At 33.9% G+C, this 25855-nt stretch overlaps 1 protein-coding gene across 4 annotated transcripts in view; it reads right to left on the bottom strand.

Annotated features, from left to right (window-relative positions):
- LOC120424588 (protein single-minded) overlaps positions 1 to 25855 on the bottom strand; it is a 92735-nt gene that overhangs the window by 47797 nt on the left and 19083 nt on the right. Inside the window, exon 2 of one of the 4 annotated variants that reach the window (XM_052709212.1) lies at positions 16160 to 16177. Coding sequence is in view for 2 of the 4 variants with exons in the window: in XM_052709195.1 (XP_052565155.1) it covers positions 7158 to 7215 (58 nt within the window). In the remaining 2 variants the exon portion in view is untranslated. Of the gene's footprint in view, positions 1 to 7157; positions 7294 to 7314; positions 7688 to 16159; positions 16178 to 25855 lie in introns of those variants that run through there. The other 3 variants (XM_052709210.1, XM_052709195.1, XM_052709161.1) reach the window with 3 other exon arrangements.

Raw genomic sequence — 25855 nt, 5'->3', positions numbered from 1 at the left:
TGCGCCTAAGGGCAAAGGAAAGGGAGAAGTGTTGATGCTCACTTTTTAAAGAGGACAAGGGAAATTCTCCACGGTTTCCTCAAATAAGTTTCGCTTGAAGTTGGACGGTTAATTGTAATTGTTAAGTCAATTCAATTCTGGGCCCCTTACAAAGCATATTTAGGTGACTTTATGACAAACACAGTTGTTTATGATGCAAAACTATTTGTGTTTGCTAATTCTCATGTCCACTTTAATTGACTGGCGCCAACATAACGTCTCTAAATTAAACATTTGAACTTCGAATACTGCTGATGTATTCGTAATTGAAAACGCTTACAAATTCAAGGGAAGTATCAGGTTCGCCTTCTTGTTTACACATCAAACAATAAGGATCGATTTTCATTCTCGACAATAAAAAAAACAACACTCCCGCTCTGCTACTTGCCAATAAGCCCGCAAGTACGACATATCAAATTTCCCCTTTATGACGATGACGGTCATACCTACTCGCTCAAAGAGTCCTCAGAGAAGGAGGAGAAGAATGGCCAACATCTTAATTAGCGACTGGTATAGTGGGTGCATAAAAGAAACAAATCCAGCTTGAGTATCAAGTAAATAAGGTTGAGACTGCAATTCCGGCAGTTGAGTGGCAGTACAAAAAAAATAAGTTAAAAAAAAGTGGTAGCCAATATCATTCAACCATACCCTTTGGTGTGAAGAGTACTACTTTGTCTCGATCATTCATCCTCCTTCTTCAGTGTAGGTGGGTATATACGGAAGGCAGAAACAGCATTTGTCAGCAAATTTTGCAGCAAATGGCTTGTCGTGTGTGCACTGAGCCGTGTATGATGATGGTTAGCTGAGAGAGGCTGAGTTATTATATATTTTTATAAGGAAGGAGGAATAAAAAATCACAAGACAAAGAGCTCGGGGCCCATCGAGAAAAGCTTCGACAAAGGAATGAGGTACTCGATCGCCATTATGGGCTTTGAATGGTTTGTTGGTTCACTTGTCTGGGATGTGTGGGCTTTAACGAAAGTAATTTGCATTGCAGTTAAAGCAAGGGCAGTTTACACAGATAGTTTTTCATTTGATGAGTGAATGCAAATTCATTCATTTGAACAATTCTTAAATCGGCCAATATCCTAAGATTTTTAATTTGTTTTTTTTGTTCATTATTTTGGTTAACAATTTAAATGAAACTTACTCCTGAGATGTATAAGTCAACATACAATTTTGGCAGCTGTCCATTCAAATAAGTATGCAAAAATGTGTATTTTGAAAAGGATTTTCGGAGCAATTTAGAGGCTTCGACAAAGTAATCGATTTTTTTGTTTATGCTGAAAAGTAGAACTTTTCAACATTTATTTTGAAAAGTGTTGCTATTCGATTCAGTTATTTTTGGTACATAAAAGTAGGCTATTTCGTCGTTCAAGAGTGACAGGAAAAGCAAGTAGTTTCACGACGGAATTGCAAAAAATACTTTTTCGCTCGTAGGTTGCCATTTACACCAAAACTAATATTTCTTCAGATTTCTTTCGACGTTCTGCAGGGATTGAGTTGGGCTACAATGTCCTTTCATTAGGTTTGACCAAAATATAGAATATACCCAGAATCCAGGGCTGTCTCATTGTTCTCCACTCATTTCAGCCCATGGGTAACAATGAGACACTTCGATTTTTCTTCATTAAACTTCTCAAAATCAAGAGAAATTTTTCAAAATATGAATCGAAAGTGATTTTTGGCATATTTATAGAGTTTTAACTTCATTTAAGCAAAAATACAAAGTTTTTTGGTATAAATCTATTGATTTTACAAAATTTAAATACTTTTTAGCATAACTTTTGTTAATTAAAGTTTCATGTTGGCAAAATCGCTCTAAAATGTTCAAGGCAAGTCACCTGTAATGGAACAATACAAAAACATGATGTATTACTAGAAAAGTATTGATTTTCGTAGAGTGTCTCATTATTCCCCAGCTGTCTCATTGTTCCTGCCAAGTGCGTCTACAATGAGACAGTTGAATAACTCTGGCCGTAGATGTCGGATCGATCTCATATTTTGGTCAATGTTAGAACACATTAAAAGAAGGAAAATGTCACGAAAAGCTCATTAAAACATGCTGATGAAAAAAATTATAAAAAATCGTTGAATGTTGAAAACAAAAAGTGTCTCATTGATGACTACCCTACCCTACAGTTATTAAAGATTAAGAAAAAAGAAAGCAGTTCGAGATACAATTTGTTCCCAACATTAAAAATAAAGCTTCAATTTATTTTTGCAACAAAAATGACACATTTTTTATTTTATTTAAAAAGTGTGATTTTTTCTATTTGAAAAATATTTCATAAAGGCAAAGCGTTTAAAAATTCTCATCTCTGAATGTTTCAAGCTTAGATTTTCTACATTAAAAATCGAAACAATGGTTTACGAGCTATTTTCAGTTGAAAAGTGAGGGCTAATTTAGGTGACACTAAGAAAAAACGAATTTGTCACAAAGTTAAAACTTTGAATTGATTTATCTTAGCAACCATTATTCCGATCAACAAAATCTAAAAAATGTACGTTTTTTGCAGGGATGACATGAAGTTGAAAAAATATTATGGAAAACATTATCTTAAAAATGCATCTGCATGAAAACGGTGTACATTTTCAAAAAAAAATAGTATAGCAATATTCATTTGGCATCTTAGAATTAGGCCATTGCAAATTTAATTTCAAGCTCCCATCAAACATATAAAAACATCCAAAAAATTGAAAAAACTGGGAAGTGATCTTTTAAAAATATAAATAATCGCGAAAAATCCTAACACAATCATAAAACTTTAACGAGCACTCAAGATATTTTTTTACAATAGAATTTAGAATATTTGCATGCCCAGTCTGAAAAATGGTTTGGAGACTTTTATGGATAAACTAATGATGCAAAATGGCAAGGACAAAGTTTTATTCAAATAAAAAAACACACTCAGAAAATATCATTTTTCCTGTTTGTATTACTCCCAGAGGCTGTATCTAAGCATCCGCAAGGATTTTAGTATTTTTTTTCCAAACTATTGAAAAAAGTGAAAAATAGCGAAATAAAAGCAGCACTCGTTGTACAGTCATCCCACATATTTGGAACACCCACAAATTCGGAACACTTTTGTGATAATTTGCCAATAGCATGCCAAATGCAGCTTTTCTGTCCACCTTACTATTTCTAGGTCCTTCTTTTGGACATTCTCTTGCTATTTCACTAGTAAAAGTAGTTCTTTTTGAACAAAAAACTGCATTTCGAGATTATTTAATTCAGAGCAGCAAAACACTGCCTCCAAATTGCCTATTCCATAATTGTGGGATGTTATTTTGTTAAAATTATGTACTCCTGGAGAGAATCAAAGTTTGTTAACATCCGTATGAAAAAAGTGTTCCGAATTTGTGGTTTTCATGGGTCAATGTTTTTCTTAATTTTTTATATAAAACGTGAAAAATACAGCCGGTCTATACATCAATCGAAAGATCCCACATGAAGGTATAAGCAAGTCGTTATGTTCAACAATCGATTTTTTTATGATTTTTTGACCATCGGCCGATCTGTAAACCGTTCCGAATATGTGAGATGACTGTAGGGGAGATGAGCGTAAGACGGCCACTCTAAGGGAGAAGTCTAATAAAATTTACACAACAGATTATTTTGATCTCAAATTACGTACATATTGTTCTACTACTAGTCCATTATAGAAATGACATAAATTAGTTGGTCTAAAAACCAATTTTCAATACTTTTCAGCAATTTTAAAAAAATAATTGAAATCGTATATATATGAAATACGCAGGGTAAGACGGCCAGTGCTATAAATTAACTTAATAACTTTGCTAAATCCACCCAAACACCTACATGGTTGGTTCAACAGACTTCTCTGAACATCATAACTATTTTGGTTGAAAAAAATCAGGTTTCAAATGTGAAGAAAAATGCTGTTTAAAAAATTTCATATTTTGGCTCAGTGAATTTCATATTATTGCGACCACATTTTATGAAAAACTATGAATTTTTACTACAAAACAAACACAATTTGATACAAAAAAAAAAATAGTTTGTGTATTTCGATTAGAATAAGTAAATCAAAATTATGTATCAAAATTATGTAAACAATAAGCGATTTTTATGAAAAGTTTGATAGGATTTCATACTATTCAATGAGTTTTGCTATCTCACAGTAAAGAATGTTGTCGAAACGGTAGTTAACAGCATTTTGATTAAAAATTGATAGTTTTATTGAAAATGCTTTTCCTTTACCTACAAATATGTCTTAATAGTCAAAAACCGTCAAAAATATAACCTATATCAAATAAAATCTACAAATTACGGGTGGCCGTCTTACCCCCGGAGGAGGTGGCCGTCTTGCCCCCAAATAAATTATTTTTTTAAACATTTTTTGTAAACAGTTCATCGCATTTTTTGAACTTTTTCGAGGGACATAATCTAGGGAAAACTTCAATTTAACGTGAAAAAATATTTGAAGACAGGAAAACATATTGTTATTTAACAAAAATGCCTAAGTTGTAATTCATCAAAATTACATCCAGTTTCAAGCTCAAAAATTATTTGTTTATTTTGAGCTATTTTTATACTATTTCAAACAGAATTTCTGGCAAAGATGACTCCATATGCATTATTTAGCACGAGGAACAGTATTGCTAAACATTTTAGTAATATTCATTAGTATACTTATTAAAACAGTGGGGTGGCCGTCTTACCCCGCCTGGCCGTCTTACCCCCAGCTCCCCTACCTATTTATATAATTCGATAAACCTCGTTGGGTAACTGTACGACTCGTGCTAAAAAAATCTTATGATTCTGAATTTTCTGATCTTTTTGAAAACAATATTTTTGAAAAAATTAACAAGACTAACATTTTAAAAGGGCATAATATTTTATGTTTTGCCCTTTTGAAATGTTAGCCTTGATTAAAAAAACTGGAAATATTATTTTCGAAAAGATCAGAAAATTTCAAGAATGTTTCATAGTTTAACATTGTGAATCTGACCAATAGTTGCTGAGATATCGACATTAGAAAATGGTGGGTTATTTGGGTGAGACTTAGAAAACATCAATTTTCCTGTTTTTAAATCTTTGCATGGCAATATCTCAGTAACTAAAGGTCGTATCAACAAAGCTCAAGAGATCAAAATATAGAGAATTTTCTCAGCTATTCAGAAATATTTTTTCAAGACTGGGCAAACATGGCCACTAATTTCAAAAAAAATAAAACTGCTACTATTTTTAAAAAAAGTTACCTAAAAATGGCTATAACTTGAAGACGGTGCACTTTATCAAAATTTCTCAAGGTACAGTTTTACATATACAATTTTTCATTACATTTTTATCCAGCTTTTTAAGCGAAAATGGCGTTCGAATGGTGAACGCCCGAAATGTCAAAATCACACAGTGGTACCAACATTACGAAAAAAGTGTGCCATGGCATGACAGCCGCATTTTTTTTCTAATGTTGGTGCTACTGCGCGATTTTGACATTTCGGACGTTCAACATTCGAACGCCATCTTCGCTTAAAAACCTGAATAGAGACAGATTTTAGAATTTGCATAAATCATTTTTGTGTGAACAGCTGTCAGCTGCCAAATTTGCATGGAAAATTATATGTACAAACCAATGATACAAAATGGCTTCGTTGAGCATACCGAAGGCACCAAAAAGTTTCAGTCGGATAAAAAATACAAAAATTAGAATACCGATTTCGTAGAGAATTGCTCATATGACATATGAAGAGCGACAAAAATGCACGGAGTTTTTTTTTCGGTTTTTATTGAATATCTCAGGATAGAAATAAAGCATTGTGAGCTGCATAAAATGGCGCTCTTAACTCAATTTGGCCCAAAATGCGCGTACGTCAAGTTAGCACAACAGCGACGAAATATTTGTTATAAAGTAATTAAACGCTTTTCAAGCTAAATTCAAATTGCTTTCGGTATTCTATTGCATTCGTTGATGGAGTATTAAATTAGAACGTAATTAAATAAATTTGATATTTGTGTGTGTGTGTGTGTGTGTGTGTGCAACCAACCAAACGGGACCACGCGGTCACTTCTTACAAATTGAGTTGTTTCCATGTATATTTTTAGATCTTCATTCTATACATGCAAATAACTCGCATAGGCATTTGGAAGGTGTAAGCTCTGCCGAGCTTCGGTGACCCATTTCTACGCTGGCTAGCCGAGCGCGAGGTCCCTCAGCTTTTATCGACAAGCCCCGCCCTGAAGAACGTTTGCACCAATCGGGTTCAAACGTTATTTAGAACTTCCGAACCCTTGTCAAAATGGACAAGGACCCAGCGCGTATATAGTTTGATAGTAACAGTATTCTTAATTCCAGGCATCGCTCACCAAGCCGTGATGGCCTAGTGGTTAGCATTTTTCTTACCAATCCAAAGGACGGGGGATCGAACCCCGACTCGGGCGACTTTGATTTTTCGTTCATGTTCAGAGTTTCAAGATTAATATTTCCTATACTTTCTCGTTGGGAGCAGATGGGAATCGAACCCAGGACCATTCGCTTAGAAAGCGAACACCGTAACCAGTCAGCCACGGCCGCTCCTAATTAAATAAATTTGATATTTACTCGGAAATCCCGGAATTCCCGGTGTTCTCCGAAAACTTATAGGCTGTAGTAAAAAAATGTTATTTTTTATCTGTAGTCTCTGACCACTTCAAATTTACCCCGATAAATCCGGCATTGCAAATATTACGACCTACAAAAAGTCACACACATGTTCCCGACCGCGGCACAGCCCAGCTGGTCTGCCATCTGTGAAGTTATCCATATCTACAACTCGAACCCAAAACAAAACGTCACCGGACGATCCCAAAAACCAATGAGGCATTTTATTTTCTACAAACATCACAAGATATATGACTTATTTTTTTTGTTCGCTATTCCGTCCTTTGACTTTGAGAACCGGTCCCATTCAGTCATACGTGAATCCTGAACACGCTGAACTTCTTCAATTACAAACGACTCGATGCCGCTTAGTAAACACATAATAAATGGCACTTCCGATTGTTGTTTAAAAGGTTGTCACAAATTTGTACGAAACTCGCAACTGCACACACAGGCACGCATTCTAGACTACAAAACCGCAACCATATCTTCGGAAACACACGACGCACTCACCGGCGGAAACTTTGTACTTGCTGCTAGAATTTATAGCACAGCTCGTGACAGGTGCCATAAAACGGGTTAGTTTAAGTTACAGTTATGGGGAAAATGCCCACATGAAGACCATATGATCTATGGTTTCGTTTTCATTTGGGAGTTTTGTTTGTAATACCTCGGAAACAGTTGCGCCAACAGTTTGCTATAAAATCCACAAATGTGCTATAATCCTTTGAGAAGCAGCTCCGTTGGTATCCTTCATGTAGCGAAACTTTACATCAAAATCACGTAATTCAGAATTCTTGTCACAAACTTTTGAGATCACTGGACCACACTTCAAAACAACTCTTCACAAATGTTATCCAGAACAACAACAACAACAACGCCAACTCGACATCCGTGACACGCGTGACCGCGTGAATTCGTGACAAATGAATTACGCCGGGCTGTGAACGACGCGTACGCGACGACGACTGCTTCCGCAACTGCTGGCGCGCGTAGAATGACGAAACGACGTACAAGGACTGACGAGACTCGGTCGCAGCATCGCGTGTCTGACCCCGGAGCCAGAGCCAGAGCAAAAGACGCAGAGCGCGCAGCATCCGACGACGGCGTTCGGGATCGAGACTCCAGGAAGAGCGATGAGAGTTGCAGTTGCTGCGGTGAGGTCGAGCGGGAAAAGGGGTCGTCGCGCGCAGGGGTAGGACACTATAGCAGAACCGAAAATCAACGCCATTCATCCCGTGTGTAAACAAAGAGACCGTGGGCACCCGTGGGTTGAAGTTGACGACGACGGCGGCGTTGCAACAACAACAGCGCTCTCTCTTTCTCTCTTTTTTATTATGGTTTGTTACCGGAATCATAATCCCGGGAATAAGGCAGCGTAGGTAGGTTGGGAAGTGTTAGAGGTTATTGTTGTGATACTGGCGCTGGTTAGGGATTTGTTGTGAATTGTTTTTAGGATTTATCAAAATATTGCTAAAACAATAAGTTTGAATAACTTTTTTTTTATTTACTAAACGACAAAAGATTTATGAACAAATTCTCATATTAATCCGTTAGTTCAAATTAATTATCCAAAGTTAAAATTCGAGTTCTTTGACCCCATTTTAGTAAAATTTAAATGGATGATTGCCTATTAAATTACCAAAAATAATTTTCTCAATGTTTCATCAACGCCAGTTTGGTATATACATAAATTTTCAATTTTTTCAAGTCAAGACTAACATTTCAAAAGGGCCAAACATTCAATATTACGCAATTTTACAAATGTTTGATATTTTAACATTGTAACTCGGACCATTAGTTGCAGAGATATCGACATTAGAAAATGGTGGGTTGTTTGGGTGAGACTTAGAAAACATCAATTTTTCTGCTTTTTAAGCCTTTGCATGGCAATATCTCAGCAACCAAGGGTCGCTAAATATAGAGAATTTTCTCAGCTCTTCAAAAATATTTTTTTAAAGAGTGTGCACTAATTAAAAAAAAATGAAAGACTGCGACTATTTGCAAAAAAGTCACCTAAAAATGGATTTAACTTCTAAACAATGCACTTTTTTGAAGTTGAAAAATTTTTGCGACCAATATTCCAAATTTTTGAAAAAATCAGTATTGATACTTTTATACTTTTTTCCTTCCTCACCTCAATGAGGAAAGGCTATAAAATCACTCGAAAAATGAAATTCTTTATTAGACCTCGTAGACCAACCTTCACGTATACCTATCGACTCAGAATCAAATTCTGAACAAATGTCTGTGCGTGTGTCTGGATGTGAGTTCGTGCACCGAAAAATATGCACACGATTATCTCCGGATTGGCTAACCGATTTCAACCGTTTTGGTCTCATTCGATCCGTCTCGGGGTCAAACAAGACCCTAGTTAATATGATGAAGTTTAGTAAAGTACTTCAAAAGTTATGCTAAAAAAACGATTTCGAATAAAGTCCGGAAGATTGTAAAAATTGTGGTTTTTGTAAGAAAACTCGTCATGCTATACATTTTTAAAAAGGTATTTAAAAGACCTTTCCAACGATCCCCAGAACGTTGAAGATCTGAAAATCTTATCAAAAGTTGTGAGCACTTAAGTGTTATTCATGCACTTTTTGGAGGCCGGATCTCAAATATTTTGATGAAAACGTTGTCCGGATCCACCATGCGACCTGTCTTTGTATAGGTAATCAAAAGACCTTTCCAATGAGCCTAAAACACGTTGAAGATCTTACAACCCTACAAAAAGTTATAACCACTTAAGTGTTATTTATAAACTTTTTTAGGACGGATCTCAGATATTTTGATAACAATAAGTCGTATTTATACTCTTTTTTGAGGCTAGGTAGTGTATTAACTTTATGAATGTAAGGAAGGCACCACCCACCTAAAGGTGGATTAAGCAACGTTTTTCTTATAGACATGATAATAAGAATGCAACATAAGTGGCAATATAAGTCAAAAAAACATATCGTGCGAACTGCGTATACGTACACTAAAGTGCAGAACCCTGTTCACACTGATCGTTTTATTCACATTGCTGGTTTGCGATTTAATTTTATGGCGAAAAGTCTAATCAACAACAACTTTAAACAAAATTTGTACCAGCCTTATGTAGGGGAACAGCACCTAATTCCAACGTGCGTATAATGTTGCCATATCAGAACTTTGACATACAATTATAGCTAAGTAAAAGCGTTGTCAATTGAAATCGAGTGATAAATAGCTTAATAAGAATTAAGCAAGCAAGTTTCTTTCAAAGTTTAGCAAAATAAGTTGTTTAAATAGTGTGAATCAGCATATTGGATGGAGTTAGCGAGTACCAAACATATGAGAATTTCCCCTATTTGTCCGATTGTTGGGTTCTTGAACAAAGTTCGAAATAAAGACAAATTTCCTTGCAAATTTCTCAAAAACGACATTTAATAATACGGTTAGATATAAAAGTTAATTGTGCAAAAAAATCTAACGATTTAAAATTGAAGAAAAAAGACCGTTTTCGTAGAGAATTTGGCAGCTGTCCATACAAAAATGATGTATGAAAATTCAAAAATCTGTATCTTTTGGAGGAATTTTTTGATCGATTTGGTGTCTTCGGCAAAGTTGTAGGTATGGATAAGGACTACATTGAAAAAAAAAAGATACACGGTAAAAAAAATTTTTGGTGATTTTTTAATTAACTTTTTGTCACTAAAACTTGATTTGCAAAAAAAACACTATTTCTATTTTTTTTATTTTTTGATATGTTTTAGAGGACATCAAATGCCAACTTTTCAGAAATTTCCAAGTTGTGCAAAAAATCTTTGACCGAGTTATGAATTTTTTAATCAATACTGATTTTTTTCAAAAAATCGAAATATTGCTCGTAAAAATTTTTCAACTTCATTTTTCGATGTAAAATTAAATTTGCAATCAAAAAGTACTTTAGTGAAATTTTGATAACGTGCACCGTTTTGCCTTCCTCACCTTACTGAGGAAAGGCTATAAAATCACTCGAAAAATGAACTTCTTAATTCGACCTCGTAGACCCACCTTCACGTATACCTATCGACTCAGAATCATGTTCTGAGCAAATGTCTGTGTGGATGTGTGTAGGTGGGTGGACAAAAAAATTGTCACTCGATTATCTCCTGACTGGATGAACGGATTTTGACCGTATTAGTCTCATTCGATCCGTCTTGGGATCCCATAGGTCTCTATTTAAAATCAGCAAGTTTAGTTAAGTACTTCAAAAGTTATGCTAAAAAAACGAAGGGTGGTTTTTGCAAGAAACCCTATCATGTTATACATTTTCAGAAAGGTATTAAACAGTAAAAATGATGTCCGGGTCCTTCATGCGACCCATCATTAGTTAGATAATTGAAAGACCTTTCAAATGAGCCTAAAACATCAAGGATCTGACAACCCTATAAAAAGTTATTAGCACTTAAGTGTTATTTATACACTTTTTGGAGGCCGGATCTCAGATATTTCAGTAAAAATGATGTCCGGGTCCATCATGCGACCCATCGTTAGTTAGATAATTGAAAGACCTTTCAAATGAGCCTAAAACATCAAGGATCTGACAACCCTATCAAAAGTTATTGGCACTTAAGTGTTATTTATATACTTTCTGGAGGCCGGATCTGAGATATTGTGATAAAAATATTGTCTGAATCTTCCATGTGAACTTTCGTTGAATAGGTTTTTTTATCAGACCTTTCCGATGAGCCAGAAAAATTGAAGGTCTGCGAACCCTATCAAAAGAAATCAGTAATAAAATTGATTTGTTAAACATGTTAAGGGAATGTTGCTATTTTTACTGAATGTATTGACTTTATGAATGTGAGGAAGGCACCAACCACCTAAAGGTGGATTAAGTATCGTTTTTAAGTTAAATCCATTTTTAGGTGACTTTTTTGAAAATAATTGAAGTTTTTCATTTTTTTAAATTAGTGCACATGTTTGCTCACTTTTACACAAAATATAGAGAATTTTCTCAGCTTTTCAAAAATATTTTTTTAAAAAGTGGGCAAACATGTGCACTGATTTAAAAAAATTAAAAACTTTAATTATTTTCAAAAAAGTCACCTAAAAATGGATATAACTTGAAAACGGTGCACTTTATCAAAATTTCACTAAAGTACTTTTTGATTGCAAATTTGATTTTACATCGAAAAATGAAGTTGAAAAATTTTTACGAGCAATATTTCGATTTTTTGAAAAAATCAGTATTGATTAAAAAATTTATAACTCGGTCAAAGATTTTTTGCACAACCTGGAAATTTCTGAAAAGTTGGCATTTGATGTCCTCTAAAACATATCAAAAAATAAAAAAATAAAAATAGTGTTTTTTTGCAAATCAAGTTTTAGGGACAAAAAGTTAAATAAAAAATCACCAAAAAATTTTTTACCGTGTATCATTTTTTTACAGTGCAGTCCATATCCATACCTACAACTTTGCCCAAGACACCAAATCGATTAAAAAATTCCTTCAAAAGATACAGATTTTTTAATTTTCATAAATCATTTTTGTATGGACAGCTGCCAAATTTGTATGGAAAATTATATGGACAAACTAATGATGCAAAATGGCTTCTTTGGGCATACCGAAGGCACCAAAAAAGTTTCAGTCGGATTAAAAACTACAAAAAATTGAATTACCGAAATCTGAGAGAACTGCTCAACTTCTAAGGCTATTTCCTCAACAATTTTGAACGAAAAAAAATCATGACGTCACCATAAAATTTTACTTTTGAACTTTAAAATAAAAAAAAATCATAGAAGTGGCGTGTATTTTTCTTTCACTGTATTTTTTTTTTTTTTCAGGAAGCCCGGAACTTTCTACAAGTATGTCTTTGGCCACTTTTTGATACGATGATACAGAGAAACCTCTTTTTACGCGGTGGCATCACGCTTTTTGCTTCGTAGATTTCTCTTAAACCATGCAATATTTTTGCAAGCTTCAAAAAGCGTTTTGTAGATCTGAACAAAACCCACAAATTGCTTTTAAAAGATTGCAAAAATGTTGCGTCATTTTAGAGAAATCGACAAATTGGAATAACGTAACGCATCGCGTGAAAAGAGGTTTCACTGTGCAGTAGCTTTTAAATTACAGAATACATAAATATTTAAATAACTTACGCTCTTCTCAAATGTAATTTTTGGGTACAATTGGCTCTATACACACAAAAATGGCTTATATAGGCCAAGGATAACATGTCTAAAAAGTTTCATTGAATTGTTATAGCAAAATGTTGCAGAAATAGTATACTACTTCTACCCTATTTAACATCAGTTTTCGCCCTACCCTAACCCATAATGCAACATAATGATTGGACTTCCTAACACCACCCACCCAGAGCACCATCAGATGATTTCCAGCCTCCTCGAAAACAACCGTGTGTGCAGGCTGCAGATTACAAAACCATGTCGGCGGAGGAGAGGCGTGCAACGAGTGCGATAGGACGAGAACCGACCGACACACCGAGAGAATGGTCTCATCATTTTGCACACATAAAATTATGCTTATGGGAGCGCACGTTTTCCCTACAACTTTTATGAGACTGAGATGAGTCTGAGACTGGGTTTGCTTTTTGGTGGTGGTGGTGGTGAGTGTGTTGTGCACGGAATCAAAGTGCAAACACACAACACAGATTCACAAGCAAAACGCTGACGAACACGCGCGCCGGAAGCCGGTTATTGCATGTATACAAAAACGGTTACATGCATGCTCGTATAACTTCCTGTTTCCGTCTGCTGGCGGGTGCACCCAAAAACAGAGCAAGAGGATGTGACATTTTTATGGCTCCCATAATCAGTCAGTTTATGGGAGCAATATGGTTGAATTCTCATTATAATCGTTTGATTTGAAAATAAGTTGGAAAAAAGATCTGATTCATCACAACACAAAAAGTTTCCAATAAATTTCGAGCAGTTCCAGCCCAAAACAGGAATTTTTTGGGTACTTTTTCTCGAACCTCTCCGATTTCAATGAAACTTTGTAGACATGTTATCCTACGCTTATACACTCAACCCCCGGTGGTTGGTCACTTTTTCGTTAGACACTTTTTTAGTTTGTACCCCGTTGGTTGGTCAAAGTCAAACTAAAAAGTGACGAACTGTCACTTTTTACACGGCGCTCGTGTAAAAGGGGTGTCAAATTAAAAAGTGACCCCGTTCGTTTGACAACAGTTGGTGTCAAACCATCGGGGTTTGAGTGTATAAGCCATTTTTGTGTATATGGAGCCAGTTTGAGTTGATAACGACATTTGAGAAGGGCGTAAGTGTTTTAAATATTGTTGTATTTTGTAATTTAAAAACTACTGTATTCCAAAACCATTGCATCGTTTAAAAAAGTGGTCAAATACATAGGGGAGAGTAGGGAGACTTGATCCCCGGGGATACTTGATCCCAAGCCTGTATCTCGTCAGCATATGGGTAAAACAATTAGCTTTGTTCTAGAAAGTTATGCGAAATTGACTAAAACTCATTGTAGAAAACAAAGAAAAAAAAATGTTTAGGTAGAGTTACACACATTTTTCTAAAAAGTGCTCCAAAAAACTTCCAAGAGATCTTTTTTCTTTGTTTTGATAAGTATTGAAAACACTCAAAAATTATTCAAAAAAATATTGTTTATACATGAATTGTTTGATAAACATCTCAACTCCAAAACCCTTACGCATTTAACGTTAAATTTATCGTCATTCTATTTTTACAATCAATTGTTTAGAAAAGGGCGTTTAGGGAGACTTGATCCCTGCATTTTTACAGTCACTGGAATCAGCCTCAAGATTAAATAATTGGGCTGGTACCAGCTTTTGTAAACATGCTCAATTTTGGTCTAAAAAAGAAAATTTTATGTTTTTAAATATTTTGCATGCTAAACTTGTTATATTTTGAACACAAAAGCACAGGTTTAATGTGAAATTGCTGTAACTTATAGAAAATTAAAAGTTTAGGTGAATAAAAAACATTTTCCTTAAGATTTCTTCAAAATGTTGAAAGGGGGATCAAATTACCCCCAACATTTCGAAAATGCCGGTTTAAAATATTTTCTAAAACGCTTGGCATGATTCGAAGAGTTTATCTGATGAAATACCCTTATCAGCAAAAAAAAAATCAAACCATCCACATTAACGACCCCCGGGTCTTTTGTGGTCTCTATTGCAAGTTTCTGCTCGAACCTAGGAGTCCGAAGGCTTGAATGGGGAGAGCACCCAAACCTCTTTTACTCCAAGGAACCTTCCACCCCAGTGTTTAAACTGACGACCTTTGGATTGTGAGTCCAACCGCCGCCAGCGATTCAACCGGAGTAGGCTTGGTTTGGTGTGTTGTTTGTACTTATGGCGTGGAGACAACTCCTACACCTGGAATGACTTAACGGCTTAACAACCAAGGCCGGGACCGACATTTTACTTCCTCATCCGATGGAAGGTTGCAGCAGATGGGAATCGAACCCAGAATCATCCGCTTACAAAGCGGACAGCGTAACCATTCGGCCACGCACTGCCACTGCCACCCTTATCAGCCAAACATAGTTGAATATTTAAGCTTTCAATTCATGCAAAAAGATCATAGTTTTGTGAGAAATTGACAGAGTTAAGTGCGATACAAAAAAGGGGATCAAGTCTCCCCACTCTCCCCTACTTGTAGGAAATTTGACGGGCTTTCTGAAACACTGAAAGAAAAAAACACGCCACTTCTATAAGATTTATTGATTTTTGTGCTTAAAAGTCAAATTTGCGCTCACCTACGTTTTTTTTTTCGTTCAAAATGTTTGTGAAAATAGCCTAAAATGTTACAAAAAGACTCACGAAAAATGCAGGATGGAACAACTCAACTTAAACAATACAAAAATCATTTACTGAAACTGTATTTTTGAAAAGTGGTCTAAACGTCAAAATTTTCAAAAACCGAATGCGGGAATCGATTATACAGATCATTTCATATAAAAATCTCCGTATTGACCATAGTCTTAATTCCAATCCTTGTAAAGTTACAGCGGGTTTACAAATAAAAATGTTGAAAAAATAGGTTTTTGGTGGTTTTTGGCAATTTCTATATGACAGACTTGATTTTTCAGTCTCGAAAATATTTTTACCGGATAAGTTTGCCTTTGACAGGATTTCAATTGGATGCATGGGCTTACAGATGTAAGCTTTATTACATTGCTCATAACTGAAAATAGAATATTTTTTTCAGTGTGGTAGAAACCTGGATAGTAAATAAGCTTACGTAAATATTAAAACGAGTCAAATTGAAAAGCTTTTTCAGAAAACCCGTCAAATTTCCTACAAGTATGGCTTTGACCACTTTTTGATACGATGCAACGGCTTCGAGATACAGCAATATTTAAAATACGAAATACAAAAATATTTAAAACACTTACGCCCTTCTCAAATGTTATTTTTGAGTACAATTGGCTCCATATACACAAAAATGGGTTATATATCTCATAGGCCTGATAGCATGTCTACAAAGTTTCATTGAAACCGGAAAGGGTCGGGTACAATCGATTCTCTATTTGGCATGGAATTGCTCTTCCTACTTACCCCGGCATTGTCATGATTCTGAAACAAAAGAAAAAAACATTTAAATCAAGTGGAAACATATTAATATTTAACGTGTTGTTTTTTGCAACTTCTTTATTGAATACTTTGGATTTCTGAAAACATCTTTTTGGGTTACTATTCGTCGCAGTCGTGCTAACTTGTCGTACGTCGATTTTGGGCCAAACTGAGTAAAGAACTCCATTTTGTGCAGCTCACAATGCCTCACCTTTTGACCTTCGCAGATCCCCAAAATTCGATTTCAATCCTGAGATATTCAATACGGACCAAAACAACTCCTTGCATTTTTGCCGCTCTTCATATGAAAGAAGTTTCAATCGTGCTATCTTGACACAGCCTGAAAATTGATGTAAGTGCGACAATTGGCCAAAGAGATTTCAGGTCAGAACGCGTTTGACACAGATACGAGCTGGACTACCGTAAACATTTTCAATTGTAACTCGGGACTCCAGCAATCAAATTCAACCAAACTCAAAAAGTACTTCGATTATCGAAGACTCTATAGAACCCTTCGAAATCGGCCCATTTACATCGTATTACTCTGATTTGTATCCAGATTTTTAAGCGAAGATGGCGTTAGGGGGGGGGGGGGGGGGGCTTGATCCCCGGGAACACTTGATCCCAAGCCTATATCTCATCAGCATGTGGGTAAAACAATTAGCTTTGTTCTAGAAAGTTGTGCGAAATTGACTAAAACTCATTGTAGAAAACAAAGAAAAAAAAAATAAAAAATGTTTAGATTGAGTTAAACACATTTTTCGAAGAAGTGCTGCAAAAAACTTCCAAGAGATCTTTTTTCTTTGTTTTGATAAGTTTAGAAAACACTCAAAAATTATTCAAAAAAATATTTTTTATACATGAGTTGTTTGATAAACATATCAACTCCAAAACCCTTACGCATTTGACGTTAAATTTATCGTCTTACTATTTTTACAATCAATTGTTTAAAAAAGTGCGTTTAGGGAGACTTGATCCCTGCATTTTTACAGTCACTGGAATCAGCCTCAAGATTAAATAATTTGGCTGGGTTTTCGTACAAAGTTTCCTTCAGTATAGTTGTACATAACTAAATGCAGTTTGAACCATTTTTCAAAAGTTTTGTAAACAAAAATTACCAGCTTTTGTAAACATGCTCAATTTTGGTCTAAAAAAGAAAATTTAAGTTTTTAAATATTTTACATGCTAAACTTGTTATATTTTGAACACAAACGTACAGGTTTAATGTAAAATTGCTGTGTCTTATAGCAAATTAAAAATTTGGATTAATAAGAAACATTTTGCTTAAGATTTCTTCAAAATGTTGAAAAAGGGATCAAATTACCCCCAACATTTTGAAAATGCCGGTTTAAAATATTGTTTTAAAACGCTTGGCATTATTCTAAGTGTTTATCTGATGAAATACCCTTATCAGCCAAACATAGTTGAATGTTTGAGCTTTCAATTCATGCAAAAAGATCATAGTTTTGTGAGAAGTTACCAGAGTTATGTGCGATACAAAAAAAGGGGATCAAGTCTCCCCACTCTCCCCTACGTAATTTTGCCATATCGGGCGTGCACAATTCGTAACGCCATCTTCCCTTGAAAATATGGATAGGGACAAAATTGATAAAAAAATATATTTATTTTTCGAACCATAATGTTTTTTTTTTTTTTGTGTACACTCAACCCCCGGTGGTTGGTCACTTTTTCGATTGACATTTTTTTAATTTTTACCCCGTTGGTTGGTCAAAGTCAAACTAAAAAGTGACGAACTGTCACTTTTTACACGGCGCTCACGCACATTATCAAAACAAAAGTTTGGTAGTGTGTGTGAACTTCGTGTAAAAGGGGTGTCAAACTAAAAAGTGACTCCGTTCATTTGACAACAGTTGGTGTCAAACCATCGGGGGTTGAGTGTACATAGTTTGGATGGATAAGAAAAATTTTGCTTAAGATTTTTTCAATGTTGAAAGTGGAGTCAAATAACCCCTAACATTTTGAAAATGTCGGTTTCTCTGACTCTGATTAAAACACCTTATCAGCCAAACATAGTAGAATGTTTACGCTTTCAATTCATGCAAAATTAATTTTAATATAGCTAAATCTCGGCCATGCTCAACTAAATGTCAACAAATGTAACCTCTTAAGCAAAAAAAAATATATATAATTTGACCAAAACCAAAACGCGAAGGGACAACTCAAAGCAGTATCAACAGTCTCTTCGATACACTCCCACCAAAGTTAATGGGCATCGAAATGATAGAGCAGCGTGCGCAGCACACCATCCCCGCCGAGGAAAAAGATCCCAAAGAGATGCAACCGTTCTCATACTGCACGGAAAAAAAAGTGTGCGAGAAATCGTGAATTTTGATTCATGAATTCGTGAATAAATTTGTGCATGATTTCGTGATACCTTTCATGATTTCATGAATTTTATTCATGAAATCGTGCATAAAAATGCACGAATTTATGAATTTTATTCATGGCTAAAATATTTTTACGAATATTCATGAATTTTCCTTCATGAAATCATGCATATCACTATTCATGATTTCATGACTGATTTTCATGAAGTCATGATTAAACTGCATGAATTCATGAAAAATATTCATGATTTTACGATTATTTATGCATGCGAAAATTTTACGTCGTAAAATTTTATTCGCGAATTTATGAATCATGTTTTTCATAATTTCATGAAAGTTTACATGTTTTCATGAATAAAATGCATGAATTCGTGCATAACATTCATGGGTTTATGAATTTTTATCCATGTTTATGACGAGTGATCTTGATCAATCAAGAACAGTTTCGTTCGAACTGTCAAGTTTGTTTTTCGCTTGCCAGTTCTGCCGCTTGTTTATTTGCCACGAAGTCATTGCAATCGCGTTGTGACTTGTCGCGTCCTGTTGTGTTTGCCGGTGAAAGTGGCCGTGATTTGTGGACCCGGGATTTGGAGGTGCTGTCCACCGGAACCGGGAAAAGATCTGCGGCCGTTCCGTTGGAAATGGCAACGGAGCCAAGGGCTAGCAGGAAGAGGACCGAGCGGCAGGAAGAGGACCGAGCGCGGGAGGAGGACCGGGCGGCAGGAGAAGGACCAAGCGGCAAGAGGAGGACCGAGCGGCAGGAGGGGTAACAAGGTAAGATATCTGCAAAAGACGGAACAGTTCCCGGTTTGTTCGCGTGTTTGTTTTGAAGTCGAATCAAGGGGGACCTGGTCCATCAGACAGTTCCCGAGTTTTATCTCCGCGTGTGGCAGTTTCTTGGTCGCGGACTCGTAGGGATTTCGGTTTTCTGTCAAATGCCGGAGCATTCTACGCGTGTGACAGACAGTGAGGTTTGTTTTGGTTTTGGAAACGAAAAAATCCCGTTTTTGATCGGTTCCCTTGGATGCGCTGAGTGACATTTCGGTGCTTTGTTTTGAGCTCGAAAAGGGGACATAGTTAAAGTATGTTAATAATTTTAATATTGTAAGTATAAGCATTTTTTAAGTATTTAACCTATTTAAAGTTTTCGAAATTTATAACGTATTAAAATAATTTTAAGCTATTAAATTTTCTTAGGTACTTTTGTAAAGCATAATAAGTTTTGTGAATTATCATTATTTTTAGGTATGTTAAATATGCTAATGAAATAAGGTTTTTCCAGGTATGTAAATATTGTGACTTTTAAATGTTTTTAAGTATTTCAAGTATTTCAAATATTCAAAGTGTTTAAAGTTTGTTGAGTATTTAAATAATTTTAAGCATTTATTTTTTTCTAGGTATTTTAATATTGTGAGTATTAAAAATATGTTAAGTATTTGAAATATTTATTTTTTAAGTATGCTAAATATGCTAATGATTTAAGTATATTCATTTGTTCAGGTATTTTAATATTATATGTTTTTAAAGTTTTTAATTATTTCAAGTATTTGAAACAATTGAAGTGTTTAAAGTTTGTTAAGTATTTAAATAATTTTAAGCATTTTATTTTTTCTAGGTAGTTTATTATTTCAAGTACTTAACATATTTTAATTATTTGAAATATTTATTTTTTAAGGTGTGATTTTAAGTATTTTCATTTTCAGATATTTTAAAATTCTATGTTTTTTAAGTTTTTTAAGAATTTCAAGTATTTTAAGTATTTTAAGAATTTTAAGTATTTTAAGTATTTTAAGTATTTTAAGTATTTTAAGTATTTTAAGTATTTTAAGTATTTTAAGTATTTTAAGTATTTTAAGTATTTTAAGTATTTTAAGTATTTTAATTATTTTAAGTATTTTAAGTATTTTAATTATTTTAAGTATTTTAAGTATTTTAAGTATTTTAAGTATTTTAAGTATTTTAAGTATTTTAAGTATTGTAAGTTTTTTAAGTATTTTAAGTATTTTAAGTATTGTAAGTATTTTAAGTATTTTAAGTATTTTAAGTATTTTAAGTATTTTAAGTATTTTAAGTATTTTAAGTATTTTAAGTATTTTAAGTATTTTAAGTATTTTAAGTATTTTAAGTATTATAAGAATTTTAAGTATTTTAAGTATTTTAAGTATTTTAAGTATTTTAAGTATTTTAAGTATTTTAAGTATTTTAAGTATTTTAAGTATTTTAAGTATTTTAAGTATTTTAAGTATTTTAAGTATTTTAAGTATTTTAAGTATTTTAAGTATTTTAAGTATTTTAAGTATTTTAAGTATTTTAAGTATTTTAAGTATTTTAAGTATTTTAAGTATTTTAAGTATTTTAAATATTTTAAATATTTTAAGTATTTTAAGTATTTTAAGTATTTTAAGTATTTTAAGTATTTTAAGTATTTTAAGTATTTTAAGTATTTTAAGTATTTTAAGTATTTTAAGTATTTTAAGTATTTTAAGTATTTTAAGTATTTTAAGTATTTTAAGTATTTTAAGTATTATAAGAATTTTAAGTATTTTAAGTATTTTAAGTATTTTAAGTATTTTAAGTATTTTAAGTATTTTAAGTATTTTAAGTATTTTAAGTATTTTAAGTATTTTAAGTATTTTAAGTATTTTAAGTATTTTAAGTATTTTAAGTATTTTAATTATTTTAAGTATTTTAAGTATTTTAAGTATTTTAAGTATTTTAAGTATTTTAAGTATTTTAAGTATTTTAAGTATTTTAATTATTTTAAGTATTTTAAGTATTTTAAGTATTTTAAGTATTTTAAGTATTTTAAGTATTTTAAGTATTTTAAGTATTTTAAGTATTTTAATTATTTTAAGTATTTTAATTATTTTAAGTATTTTAAGTATTTTAAGTATTTTAAGTATTTTAAGTATTTTAAGTATTTTAAGTATTTTAAGTATTTTAAGTATTTTAAGTATTTTAAATATTTTAAGTATTTTAAGTATTTTAAGTATTTTAAGTATTTTAAGTATTTTAAGTATTTTAAGTATTTTAAGTATTTTAAGAATTTTAAGTATTTTAAGTATTTTAAGTTTTTTAAGTATTTTAAGTATTTTAAGTATTTTAAGTATTTTAAGTATTTTAAGTATTTTAAGTATTTTAATTATTTTAAGTATTTTAATTATTTTAAGTTTTTTAAGTATTTTAAGTATTTTAAGTATTTTAAGTATTTTAAGTATTTTAAGTATTTTAAGTATTTTAAGTATTTTAAGTATTTTAAGTATTTTAAGTATTTTAAGTATTTTAAGTATTTTAAGTATTTTAAGTATTTTAAGTATTTTAAATATTTTGAGTATTTTAAGTTTTTTAAGTATTTTAAGTATTTTAAGTATTTTAAGTATTTTAAGTATTTTAAGTATTTTAAGTATTTTAAGTATTTTAAGTATTTTAAGTATTTTAAGTATTTTAAGTTTTTTTTAAAGTATTTTAAGTATTTAAATTATTTTAAGTATTTTAAGTATTTTAAGTATTTAAAGTATTTTATGTATTTTAAGTATTTTAAGTATTTTAAGTATTTTTAGTATTTTAAGTATTTTTAAGTATTTTAAGTATTTTAAGTATTTTAAGTATTTTAAGTATTTTCAGTATTTTAAGTACTTCAAGTATTTTAAGTTTTTTAAGTATTTTAAGTATTTTAAGTTTTTTAAGTATTTTATGTATTTTAAGTATTTTAAGTATTTTAAGTATTTTAAGTATTATAAGAATTTTAAGTATTTTAAGTATTTTAAGTAAAGAGTTGAACTAGTTTTCGGCTTTAAAACTCTGTTATGAAGTATACATAAAAGTATTTTAAGTATTTTGAGCATTTTATTTATTTTATGTATTTTGCGTATTTCAAATATTTTGAGTTTTTGAAGTATTTAATTTATTTTGCGTATTTTAAATAGTTTTTAAAGAGTTTTTGAAGTATTTTAAGATTTTTAATTTGTCGAGTATTTTGAGTATTTTATTTCGGTGTTTTTTTATTTTTCAAATTTTCAATTCAACTCTCTATGACTCTATTTTCGTCAAATTAAAGTGTTTGATCATCTGCAATGACAAAAATAAATCCCATAATTGTAATTGATCACTTTATTGTAATTGGAGTTATTAATGAGACAAAAAATTAATGGCTAAATTATACGAATTATCGATTATTCTATTATCAGTACATCAGACAATCGAGTCTGGACTGCACATGTAATCCCTTAGGTCTTTTTGTATTTAATTAAAGTTTTTGTTGTATTTTTGTAAAGTAACGATCGGTACCCAATTAACTAAAGTTACTATTGTATTTTTCATTCATTTAAAGCATTTTGAACATCACATAACTAGGACCTTTGTAAATTTAGAATGTCCCCAGTGACCACCGGTAACCGGTGACCGGATCCAAAGTGGCCAAGTGGGGCCAGAGTACATTGGCATCACATACAATGGTCACAGTTTTAAATTTCATGAATTTTGACATGTCACAAGACAGGGTTCCTTGCACATTCCAAAATGTCCCCAGTGACCACCGGTAACCGGTGACCGGATCCAAAGTGGCCAAGTGGGGCCAGAGTACATTGGCATCACATACAATGGCCACAGTTTTAAATTTCATGAATTTTGATATGTCACAAGACAGGGTTCCCTGCACATTCCAAAATGTACCCAGTGACCACCGGTAAACGGTGACCGGTTACAAAGTGGCCAAGTGGGGCCAGAGTACATTGGCATCACATGCAATGGCCAAAGTTTTAAATTTCATGAATTTTGATATGTCACAAGACAGGGTTCCTTGCACATTCCAAAATGTCCCCAGTGACCACCGGTAACCGGTGACCGGTTCCATAGTGGCCAAGTGTAGCCAGAGTACATTGGCATCACATACAATGGCCACAGTTTTAAATTTCATGAATTTTGACATGTCACAAGACAGGGTTCCTTAGACATTCCAAAATGTCCCCAGTGACCACCGGTAACCGGTGACCGGTTCCAAAGTGGCCAAGTGTGGCCAGAGTACATTGGCATCACATACAATGGCCACAGATATAAATTTCATGAATTTTGACATGTCACAAAACAGGGTTCCTTGCACATTCCAAAATGTCCCCAGTGACCACCGGTAACCGGTGACCGGTTACAAAGTGGCCAAGTGGGGCCAGAGTACATTGGCATCACATACAATGGCCACAGTTTTAAATTTCATGAATGTTGATATGTCACAAGATAGGGTTCCTTGCACATTCCAAAATGTCCCCAGTGACCACTGGTAACCGGTGACCGGTTCCAAAGTGGCCAAGTGTGGCCAGAGTACATTGGCATCACATACAATGGCCACAGTTTTAAATTTCATGAATTTTGATATGTCACAAGACAGGGTTCCTTGCACATTCCAAAATGTCCCCAGTGACCACCGGTAACCGGTGACCGGTTCCAAAGTGGCCAAGTGTGGCCAGAGTACATTGGCATCACATACAATGGCCACAGTTTTAAATTTTATGAATTTTGATATGTCACAAGACAAGGTTCCTTGCACATTCCAAAATGTCCCCAGTGACCACCGGTAACCGGTGACCGGTTCCAAAGTGGCCAAGTGTGGCCAGAGTACATTGGCATCACATACAATGGCCACAGTTTTAAATTTCATGAATTTTGATATGTCACAAGACAGGGTTCCTTGCACATTCCAAAATGTCCCCAGTGACCACCGGTAACCGGTGACCGGTTCCAAAGTGGCCAAGTGTGGCCAGAGTACATTGGCATCACATACAATGGCCACAGTTTTAAATTTTATGAATTTTGATATGTCACAAGACAGGGTTCCTTGCACATTCCAAAATGTCCCCAGTGACCACCGGTAACCGGTGACCGGTTCCAAAGTGGCCAAGTGTGGCCAGAGTACATTGGCATCACATACAATGGCCACAGTTTTAAATTTCATGAATTTTGACATGTCACAAGACAGGGTTCCTTGCACATTCCAAAATGTCCCCAGTGACCACCGGTAACCGGTGACCGGTTACAAAGTGGCCAAGTGGGGCCAGAGTACATTGGCATCACATACAATGGCCACAGTTTTAAATTTCATGAATTTTGACATGTCACAAGACAGGGTTCCTTGCACATTCCAAAATGTCCCCAGTGACCACCGGTAACCGGTGACCGGTTCCAAAGTGGCCAAGTGTGGCCAGAGTACATTGGCATCACATACAATGGCCACAGTTTTAAATTTCATGAATTTTGACATGTCACAAGACAGGGTTCCTTGCACATTCCAAAATGTCCCCAGTGACCACTGGTAACCGGTGACCGGTTACAAAGTGGCCAAGTGGGGCCAGAGTACATTGGCATCACATACAATGGCCACAGTTTTAAATTTCATGAATTTTGATATGTCACAAGACAGGGTTCCTTGCACATTCCAAAATGTCCCCAGTGACCACCGGTAACCGGTGACCGGTTCCAAAGTGGCCAAGTGTGGCCAGAGTACATTGGCATCACATACAATGGCCACAGTTTTAAATTTCATGAATTTTGACATGTCACAAGACAGGGTTCCTTGCACATTCCAAAATGTCCCCAGTGACCACCGGTAACCGGTGACCGGTTACAAAGTGGCCAAGTGGGGCCAGAGTACATTGGCATCACATACAATGGCCACAGTTTTAAATTTCATGAATTTTGATATGTCACAAGACAGGGTTCCTTGCACATTCCAAAATGTCCCCAGTGACCACCGGTAACCGGTGACCGGTTCCAAAGTGGCCAAGTGTGGCCAGAGTACATTGGCATCACATACAATGGCCACAGTTTTAAATTTCATGAATTTTGATATGTCACAAGACAGGGTTCCTTGCACATTCCAAAATGTCCCCAGTGACCACCGGTAACCGGTGACCGGTTCCATAGTGGCCAGGTGGGGCCAGAGTACATTGGCATTACATAAAATGTCCTCCGTTTTTTCACAAAACAGGGTTCCTTGTCAATTCCGACATTTGCACCCAGTTGAACGATATGGTAAATGTACAGAAAAAGTAATCCGGAAATTGTGAAAATCGTACCATGAAATCGTGAATATTACGAGTTTTACTTTACGAATTTTTGAACTATGCATATTGGGCACGAATTAACCAGGAGCCGTGAATAAATATGCATGATTAGACATGCCCGAATATACTCGTAAACGTGAATTAAATTCATGATTTCATAAAAAAAAATCACGAATTCATGAAATTTATGCATGATTTCATGAAGTTTATACATGATATCTCGAATTTTTTTACGCCTTCAAAAATGAATCATAAAAAATATTCCAGAACTCATGAATTTT

Source organism: Culex pipiens, chromosome 1 (assembly GCF_016801865.2).
Source record: "Culex pipiens pallens isolate TS chromosome 1, TS_CPP_V2, whole genome shotgun sequence".
NCBI classification, from domain to species: Eukaryota; Metazoa; Arthropoda; class Insecta; order Diptera; family Culicidae; genus Culex; species Culex pipiens.
This window is presented reverse-complemented; position numbering and strand designations above follow the sequence as displayed.